The sequence below is a fragment of a genome, unplaced genomic scaffold (genome assembly GCF_019419815.1).
Source record: "Pyrus x bretschneideri cultivar Hongxiangsu unplaced genomic scaffold, Pyrus_bretschneideri_v1 Contig36, whole genome shotgun sequence".
Classification (NCBI taxonomy): Eukaryota; Viridiplantae; Streptophyta; class Magnoliopsida; order Rosales; family Rosaceae; genus Pyrus; species Pyrus x bretschneideri.
Window position 1 is genome coordinate 3834455 of NW_025999679.1, and position 10712 is coordinate 3845166.

At 35.2% G+C, this 10712-nt stretch overlaps 1 protein-coding gene across 13 annotated transcripts; it reads right to left on the reverse strand.

Annotated features, from left to right (window-relative positions):
- Positions 1–274: 274 nt before the first annotated feature.
- Positions 275–8395, reverse strand: LOC125480833. 13 transcript variants are annotated; one of them, XR_007261086.1, is made up of 17 exons: positions 8099–8395; positions 7304–7431; positions 6842–6913; positions 6659–6772; positions 6160–6228; positions 5989–6057; positions 5861–5917; positions 5504–5557; positions 5374–5436; positions 5199–5261; positions 4744–4908; positions 4507–4662; positions 2899–2967; positions 2738–2799; positions 2557–2657; positions 1927–1980; positions 275–514 (listed from the first exon to the last, which is right to left on the reverse strand). XR_007261086.1 is itself a non-coding variant. In XM_048592029.1 (16 exons), the coding sequence occupies exons 1-15, from the start codon at positions 8268–8270 to the stop codon at positions 2558–2560; spliced, it is 1413 nt and encodes a 470-aa protein (XP_048447986.1). In that variant the 5' UTR covers positions 8271–8395; the 3' UTR covers positions 275–514; position 2557. The 13 variants fall into 13 exon arrangements, 2 of the variants coding, with proteins under 2 accessions (XP_048447986.1, XP_048447988.1); XR_007261088.1 differs by having other exon boundaries at positions 6181–6228; positions 8099–8394; XR_007261087.1 differs by having other exon boundaries at positions 2557–2642; positions 8099–8390.
- Between the last annotated feature and the right edge of the window lie 2317 nt (positions 8396–10712).

Sequence of the window (10712 nt, forward strand, 5' to 3'; positions counted from 1 at the left end):
TCATTGTAAACATACTCTCGCAATATTGGAATTGAGTGAACCGCTCAATTCTTTCCTTTGACATATAAGAGGTGAAAATCCAGTGAACAGTTCAATATTAAGATATCATAAAATATTATTTTAACAATTCCGTAATGACTGAATGTAAATGACAATTCTGACGATTTAAACTTGCTGTCCATTCTCAACAAATTCTCATAAAATCTCATAGATGACACAATAAATTAACCAACAAAAACTCTCAAATAAAGGTTTATTACCTATCTGCAATGGAAAAAATAATATGTATTCATAGAAAAGAGAAAAACTGTATATTCCAATATCTCCAATATATTCCATAAACCTCATTTGCTGTAATGATTTCTAAGTAAGAAATTTCAAGGTTTTTTCATCTATCGGCACAACACAGCTTTTGATTTCAAATTTCTAAAGTAGCATATCTGATTCTAGTGATGAAAGATACCCGACTTCAACGAAACTTTGATTTTAAGATAAACGGGAAACTTTCCACCATCTGCAGTAAGTGAAAGCCACTGTAAGAATAGGTTATGATCAAGTACCTCAAAAGTAAAACTCAAGCATCAAACATGCAAAATGGCCACTACAATCACAAATTTCACAAGTAGCCGCGATCAATGTATAAGCTACTAACAGAATCAGCATCCCTTTGGATCAAAACTTCAACTATGCTGACCTATGTTTTGTAATTCAAAGCCAAAAATCAAGTGAGGCTCCCTCAACAAGTAGATAAAAAGAAGGATACTGATGAAATCGCAACAAGCTTGAATATATAATGAGGCAAACATGAGAAATGTTAACATCCGAAACAAAAAGCATCATGTTAATCTCCCAATCTTGCTGCATCGCAATTTTGAGTTACTGAATATGCACAAGAACTGCGCATACCTTAGCTATTACGCATATTTCGTCTATCTTTATTGAAAATGTACTAAAACAATGACTGAGGAACAATAAGAAACCGAATATAATTTCCTTAGAGCTGGCACACAAGTGACAATTCTGACGAAACCTTTTGGAATTTTAGCAAGGGAAATGATTACTGTTATTTTAAAAGTATGTATTGCCAAATGGAATCTTATCACAGCTAGGCCCCCTTAAATCAAATAACGATTTCACCCCAAAGTATCGAAGCTGCAAGTTTACATCCACGTACTCACACAAACTAGCTGATTATACTCAGGAATTTCATTTAGCCATAGACATAAACACATAAAGTAGGGAGTTAAAATGATATACATAGACACGGTTTTAACAGAAAACAAAAGAATATTCTTTCATTGAATATCTTGGGCGATAAGGCCAGCTATGATTTATGGCACAGAATGTCGAGCGGTCAACCATCAACACTTGCAAAAAATGAGTGTAGCGGAGATGAGAATGCTTCGTTGGATGTGTGGGCACATGAGAAAGGACAGATTAAGAACAAGGATATCCGAGGTAAAGTAGGAGTGGCCACGATTGAAGATAAGATGAGAGAAAATTGGTTAAGGTGGTTTGGACATGTGAACAGAAGACCTACAAATGCTCCGTTTAGAAAATGCAAATATGAGACAGCTCTTGGCAAAATGGTAGAGGGAGACCTAGGAAGACTTGGAAAGAGACTTTAAGAAAAGACATGAAGTACTTGGAACTTATGGAAGACGGCGCAAAACCAAGCGCAGTCACATTCTAGGATTCATATAGCTGACTCAACTTAGTGGGATAAGGCTTTGTTGTTGTTGTTGAATATCTTGGGCAAATAAGCTTTAGACCAGAAAACCATTGCTATGTAACCAAAAATGACATCAAACCATTCTCTAAAAGATTTTAGAATTACTTGTGGATAAGTATGCTCATCTATATTTTGCAATTGAAAACCAAAAATCAAGTGAGGTTCCCTCAACAAGTAGAGAGAAAGAAGGATACCAAATCACACCAAACTTGAATATATAATGACGCAAACATGAGAAATGTTAACATCTGAAAAAAAAACAAGCATCATGTTAATCTCCCAATATTTGCTCCTCACAATTTTGAGTTAACATTTATGAAGATGCACAAGAACTGCGCAGACCTTAGTTATTATGCACATTCTGTCTATCTATACTGGAAATGTAATAAAACAATGACTATGAGGAACTATAAGAAACAGAATACAATTTCCCTTGAGCTGTGTATCAGTGACAATTCCGACAAGACCTTTTGGAATTTTATCAAGGGAAATGATTATTGTTATTTTAAACATATGTATTGTCGACTGAAATCTTATCACAGCTAGATCCCCTGAACTCAAATATTGATTTCACCCCAAAGTATTGAGCTGCAACTTTAGTAGATCCACGTGCACATAAAAATTAGGCATTAAAATGATATACACAGCTTTACCAGTAAACAAAAGAAATATTCTTTGATGGAATATCTTGCGCAAATAAGCTTTATACCATAAAACCATAGCTATGCGACCAAGTATGACATCAAACCATTCTCAAATATTTCAGAACTACTTGTGGATAAGTATTCCTAGAAAAATGAAGTATTTACAAAGCATCCAATTACCTCATGTACTTCCAGGATGGGCACGCTTCAGCCTACGCCGTGTGTAGTTCACATAGGAACTATGACTACGCTTTTTTGTCTTCTTTCTGCATAATTGAAACCTGATATCATAGTTGAATTGGAAAGAAGAAACCATATATTTGGTATTATTAAAACAAGATGATCTCTGGATAAAACTAACCCGAAAATGGCCGAATAGAACTTAAACAGAAATACTGCAGGCAGGGCAAGTAATGCAGTGGCCTACATTAATTGGGGAACAAGAAGAAGAAAAACTGTTAGGACAGCTACATATTGAAATTTGATATATTTCAGATAGCCGAATACAACTTAAGCACATACCGCAAACCATGCCAGTTCCATACTTGCAACAGGTTGCGTCAACTCATTATTTTTTAGAATTTCTTTGACCTGTGCCAGATAAATGCAAAATCCAAGTTACTGACAAAAAAAAAAAAAAAAAAAAAAAAAAAAAAAAAAAAAAACATTCAAGTTCATATGGGGTACTTATAAGTACTGAGATTTCCGCAACTCCTCGTGAATTTGGATTTCCTTTCCTATACAAATTTATGATTGCCCTTTCATTTTTTGCGGTTTTGCCCATAACAGAAAATTAGCAATTCTGATGTACCCTGCTTTCAAACAAATGAAAAGCCCATGAAAGCTTATATTTGGCCATCAACAAACAGTGTGTTTTAGCACGCAACAATGTGGAAGAAACCAAACAAACAAAGAAGTGCTGAGACTAATACTTGCCTGCTCATTTCCGCAAGTCACCGGAATTACTGTTATTTAAACCAGATCTATAAGTTTAAATTAAAAACATGCGAGTACTAAAAGAAATAATATTGTATATCACGCAAGCATTCACTCCTTTTGATTTTTATGTTTGCTTATCTGTGCACTGTTCCACTCTGTTTCCTCTGTAATGAACAACAACAATAACAAAGCCTTTTCCCACTAAGTGGGGTCCGCTATATGAATCCTAGAACGCCATTGCGCTCAGTTTTGTATCACGTCTTCTGTTAGATCCAAGCACTCTAAGTCTTTTCTTAGAGTCTCTTCCAAGGTCCTTGTTGGTCTTCCTCTACCCTTTCGGCCATGAACCTCTATCCCGTAATCGCATCTTCTAACCGGAGCGTCAATAGGCCTTCGTTTCACATGTCCAAACCACCATAACCGATTATCTATCTTCTTTCCTTCAGTTTTAGCTACTCCTATTTTACCTCGGATATCCTCATTCCTAATCTTATCCTTTCTCGTGTGCCCACACATCCAAGGAAGCATTCTCATCTCCGCTACACCCATTTTATGTACGTGTTGATGCTTCACCGCCCAACATTCCATGCCATAAAGTATTGTCCGCCTTATTGCCATCCTATAAAATTTTCCCTTGAGCTTCAGTAGCATACGATGGTCACACAACACGCCGGATGCACACTTCCACTTCATCCATCCAACTTGTATTCTATGGTTGAGGTCTCCATCCAACTCTCCGTTCTTTTCCAAGATAGATACTAGATAGCGAAAGCAGTCCCTCTTTGGTACTTCCTGATCTCCAATCCTCACCCCTAATTCATTTGAGCCTCCGTTTGCACTGAACTTGCACTCCATATACTCTGTCTTTGACCGACTTAGGCGAAGACCTTTAGATTCCAACACTTTCTCTGTAATGAACAGATAGACAAAAATTGGGATCCAAATCAGCCAAATCAGCTCCTTCTTCATTGTTTGACTCCTTTCAAAAAAATGTGTTCACCAAAGTTCTCACCTCCCAAGAATATTTTTTTTTTTTTCCCTTCAGTTCTGTGAGCAGAGTCAAATAATGTCCAACTGCATCATTTTTCAAAAGTCCAAGAGGCATAGCATGTTCCACTCGTGCTTCGAAATCAATTGATTGAATTCGTCGGTACTAATGTTTTATATAAATATAAAGTAGGAAATTCATACCTCATGATGCAAAAATGTTGTAGTGGTGATGACTTTTCTATATGCATTGAGTACCATTTCGGTATACGGCTTCAAGGCAATATGTAATTTATCTAAATGTGGTTTTGCCACCATAGCAACCGGATCAATGTAAGGCTTGGTATATTTCTTAGCTTCCTGCCACAACACAGAAATGCCATAAGAAAGAATTCCATCCACCAAATCCATATATTTAAAAAGTTCTCATGAGGGGCTTACCTGAATGTAAGGATCTGCCATATTTTGTGCCTTGAAAACAAGTGGTCCTATAGAACTCTTTGATGAACGATATACATCAACAGTTTTTGCAGTGACTAATCGAATGTTTGGTTCAAGATAGGCTTTAAATTCCAAAGACTGTTTCTTCAACCTTGGCATCCAGTTCTTCAAATTAAAAGAGGAAGAATTAGAAAGGTTGCCAACTTGGTTCAATATCACAAATAGAAAAGTTGACTGTACACTAATTGTTCAGAAAAGAGAAAGATGTCAAACACCAAAGCTGAGTCTAATGACTTCAAAATTTTAATTATTAGTAAGATAGGCTCTTGCTGCTTTATGCTCCTCTTTAGAACTCGAGTTTTGAAACTCAAATTTTGCCACTTAATCCCATAAAACGCAACTCGTGTCTCACTTTGTATTTTGTATTATATGAAGAAGAGCTGGGGATAGCATACTGTTCTGATTCTTTTGATGATGATCTCAGTCCAACCCTCACCACGAGCTTTCATTTTTAAGGCCTGAGGACAAACAAATAAATGAATACTTGGCTATTCCAGTTTATTCACCTGGCAAGCGAACATCTTTATTGGATAAGTGCAACAAATAAAGTTTGGAATATCACAGACACACCTTTTCAATTCCCAGATTGAAGGCTGGTCTTCCAAGCTCGTTCCAGTAAGTCAAAATGTACGTCTGCACATAAATACTTTGTCATGAAATTAGACTGACATTGTTATCCAACTAATCTGCGTGGATTTACCTGAAAATAGTCTACATGAACTCCAAATGTATGTGGAAGCCATCCCCCATGGACCTGATCATGGGTCACAGCAGGATTTAACTATTGGCAGTATGGTGAACTTAATTTTAAAGTACTTGTAAATGGTAACAAGAACATGATACGCTTCACTGTTATTCAAACTTAAAAGTTTGCATATGATTAATTATTAATAGAGACGGGGCCATAACAGAATCCACCTTTAGGCAATTGATAAATTTACTAATTGACTAGTCACACTAAAAGAGGTAAAGCCACAAGAATTAAACCTAAAGTGATAACAACAACGTTGCCAACAACAGCAGGCATTAGAAAATTATAGCATTACCATTTCCTTACCTCAGTCAAATCTTCAGATATTGAAGAAATCCCAAACTTCTCCTTCACCATTTCTTCCTGAGATATCAAAAAAATTAATACCATGTAGCAATTGATAGTTTCAGGTAGCAAATAAACGGACAACAAACCTCTGCAACTTGAAGATCATGTTCAGTTTTCCGAATTCCAGTCTTCTGTTCATCATTTACTTTTCGAAGCTGCAAAAGAATAGAAAGAGAGATTAAATTGGCCAATTAAATTATACTAAAGTCCGCTTTCACAAAGAAATTGTGCACCCATGGAAAATTAAACTTGATTACAGATTGTCTAGTTGTATACACCATGTAGGACCTTGATCGCAGAACTCCACAAATGAAGGGATATCTGATCTACAACTCCACAGATATTTAAAAGCCTTCAGAACTAATCAAAACAATTCAAAATAACATCAAATCCTAAGAGAAAATAGCTTCTACATTTGAAGTGTCGATAGCTGTTTATCAGTATACACTATGCCATATAGGACCTTGATCGCATACTAGCATCACTTCAAATAAGATAGCTCTGAATTTTGGCTTAATTTATAAGATTATGGAGATGGTATTGACTACTGGCTACTCATTAGTTTCCTTTGATTTGCACGAGTAGTCCAATACATCAGTAAATCTGATTCTATCAGAAGGGTGAATTTGTAAGCACCAAACCATCTGTTTTCTAGAAAAGGAAAACAACAGTTACAGAATAAAACAATATAACTACTCAATCAGAAACAGTAACATAGGCCTTCCAAGAAACAAGAAATAAGCACGGTTAGTTTACATTTTCTAATTTTATACTCAGTTCCGGAATTTTCTGCTCAGCTACACTTGCTCGGGCTTCCAGTTCATCTCTTTTCTTATTTTGCACAGTAATGTCCTCTCTAAGTCTTTTAACCTTTCATGAAGACTAAGCCATGTAAGACAGAATGAAACTCAGGTTAGGTCTAGTTTTTGGAAAACTAATCTGCTTCTCAAGCCCACCAGCCTGCACATGTGGTTTATCTCCAAGCTCGACAACATCTAAAGGTTCTCTTCCCTACCCAAAAGAAAAAGAAACAGATCAACCCTTATCTTTTCAAATGGGGTTTGGAGAGCGCTTCTTTTTTGCAAGCAAGAGAGGCTGATTGTTTACATAGAGACATAATGGAGCTTCACAAAGTCTAATACATTTATACACTCCAGTTGTTGACTAGAAAGGATGAGTAAAACAGAAATGGACCCTCCAGTCAAGGCTCAATATTGTTAACAATGACTTACTTCTCAAAAACATATATTTCCACTAAGAAAAAAAATGTCTCAATCACTTTCCATACCATGGGAACCAAACCATGGCTTCATGATTTAACACCTCAATGAACTGAACTATACAGTATCTGAGAAATACTTTGCATTGAACTGAAAAACATTTTAAAAATAAAACCCTTACCTGTACAGACTCTATAGCACTTTGTAACAAAGCAATGCTATTTGATTTCTCTTGAATAACCTTCTCCATCAGTTTAATACTTTCATCCTTTTTTCTCAGCTCACGGTTTTTGTCATCAATGCGTGATTCTTCAACAACATGAGAATACCAACGTCACTAAAACAGACAAAATAGTGATGTAAAACAGCAGCCAATCATGTACAATAACAAGGGGTCAAGTAACTGCACTTACTACATTATCAATCAATCGGGTTCTGTAGTCAGTCTTATTTTTTATAAGAGACACTATCTCAGTCCAAAAGGGAAAGGAGTCTAAGACATCCTATGCAGTGACACTAGAAATACAACGGAATGTATGCAGAAGAGGCAATATAGAACTCACTCGTACTAAAAACAATTTCTTCACCTCTTTCGGGCTCTGAAAAACCGAAAGAAACTAACTGATCAATCTGCCTTTTCGAATTGGTTTCCAGAAAACGAAAAACTGTACCTCTACCCATACGCTCAACGAATCGATTCACATTTTCAAATCCCAATTAGTCAAATAAAGTTTATTTTCCTACAATCCAATACAAATATACAGAACATATGATCATTAATTATAAAAATAAAGGGAATTAAAACCATATTACAAACCAAATGCCATTTAAAATTCTAATGTATGGAACTGCAAATTTACTATACACTCAATTCCCATTCAATATTCATAATATAGATACATATATATATATATATATATATATATATATATATGATGATTGCAATGACAAAGCCTAAAACTTTGAAAATGGTCACCTAGAAGTGAAACTCTGGACTTGAGTTGCTGAAGTTGGAGTGCCAGAGACGAATCTGCAACCTCCTGAGCAAAATCAGAAGCGCCGTCGTCTGGAGGGGGTGGGTATGCCGTAATTCCGGTGAATGATAGGGCTAAGAATACGGAGAAGAGTAAAAGCTTAGAGGGTGCCATCCAAGAGTGCAATGATCGCTAATGAAAGCGAAGGAAGAAAGAGACTTTTCGAAGTGACCCCCAGAGTCGGAGTCAAAGGCGCTGAATAATTGACAATTTTATACCAAGCAAGTAGGCGAGTGTTTAATAGGTGCAAAAGAGAGATTTTCCTTACGTATTCGGAGGAACGTGGGATAGGATAGTAGATCACATGTTATATAAATGGTCACATACTTGTGTTAAAAAATTAACAATTTAAAATATAGAATATAGAGTATTTCACCATTTATATAATGATATATACTGCACTATTCATGTCCCGGGCATAATGAAAAATTTATCAAACACAAGAGTGCTAAACTACACTACTCGCGGGTTCTTGAAAGAGATGATGGAAGCAGAATAAGGTGATAGGCGGAGTCAGATATTCGACCAGAAGCAACATAGTACAAATATAATATTTTTTTGAACAAACGATATTATCTATACTGAGGGAAGGAGGTGGGATTAACCTCACACTGGGCTAACAATAATGTGGTTTAAATTCGACTTTGGACGAAAATCGAACCTAAGACTTCTTACTTACAAGTGAAGAGGAATACCATTAGACTTGATGGTAGTGATTTTGGGAAAAATTACATCGGAAACAAGATATCAATATGTTCTTTCAGGATCGGACCGGAATTTCCAGAGAGGAGTTATATAGTATATATGGCAATTTTGATTGAGGTGCTTCTGAAACAGCAATTGCCATTCAATTTTCTGCACATATTTGGAATGAAACATATTTCATATTATATAGGAATTGTAGAAAACGTGATTTGTACATTTAAAATAATTAAAAGGGTTTTTAGATTTTAAGGTTTCAATAAGATCGTTTTTAGATTTTAACTTGAATGGTTTTCAAAATCTAACATAAGTCCATATTTTTAAAACTTACCATATTTAAGTAATTATAGCACATTTATTATTTATAAACTTACCATTTGAAATTCTTTACCCATTCATAACTAATGTATTTTTTGTGCTCCAATCATATTAATAGATAAAAAATTAATTCAAAATTCAAAATCTTAATTATTAAAAAAGTTCAACAACAAAACAAAACCAATTTATATCGGTACATAACTTTCGGTTCTTTATTTTATTCAAAGGTACAGAAGGATCTTTACATAACTTTAAGTACCTTATTTTACTCATAGGTACAAAAGTATCTAAACATAACTTTAGATTCCTTATTTTTCTCATAGGTACAGAAGTATCCATATGTAAATTTAGGTACGAATGTATCGGTACATAACTTTCAGTACAAATGTATCGGTACGTAACTATAGTTTCTATAACATACATATGTACGTAATATGCATATACATATATATGGAGAAATTCACACACAATGAAAAATATGTGATAATATATGAGTTTTCTTATTATGGGAACTTAATAATAACTACCAATGATAAATAACATTTTTATTATTTATGGGAAATATGGGAATCAATATAACCTACAAATAAAAAAACTCAATAATTATTACAACCTATTTAATATTCAAAAATTACAATTAAATGCCAATGATTGAAATTAGTTTTTAATCTTAAACAAGGTTTTATTCAAAAAGTAATCATAGATGAGGATAGATAAATGTAAATCCATACAATATTGGCAATAAGTACGCCACCACTTAAGAAATTTAAATTCCACAATTTAGAAAGAACATATAATATTTAGACGGTGCCCAATAAAATGAAGTTCTTCGTTTGGAGAGGGTGTAATAGCTCGCTTGTGATGAAACGGAATTTGGTACGACGAGGTATGAATATTGAGAAAGCTTGTGCGCTCTGTGGATCTGCGAACGAGACGGAGGAACACCTTTTCTTTAGGTGTGAGTTTAGTCGCATGTTTTGGTTTGGTTCACCTCTTCATCTTGATTCCCTTGCAATTTTGGGTAGCGACTTTCGAGTTTGCTGGAAAAATGTATGTCTACGGGTTCATGATATGGATGCCAAGGACGATTTTTTGCAAGAATTTGTTTTTGGTCTTTGGCGAATTTGGAAGGTTAGAAACGTTATAGTTTTTCGTGGGACAACGGAGGCTTTGGAGTTGTGGAGGGGGCAAGTGAGTGAGTTTAGAGATGCGATGGTTAAGATTGATAACCATGGACCGTGGTATCCTGGAAGTATTCCGTCGGCAAGGGGCGTGTAGGGAGGTTGGAAGATGTTAAGTATCAATACCACATCAGCATCAGTAGTAAAGGTCACCTCAGCAGAGTTTGTTAAATGATTGTTAAAGCTATTAAAGTTTGTTAAAATGTTAGTTGAGTCTGTTAACATTTAGCTTAAGGCACGTGTGCCTTCTGCAAGTTATATAAGTATGGTTATATCTCATTTGTAAAGCACAGATTAAATAATCAAAAGCATTTTGAGCTGCTTGTTCTCTTTCAATTGTTTCTCTCTCTAATTC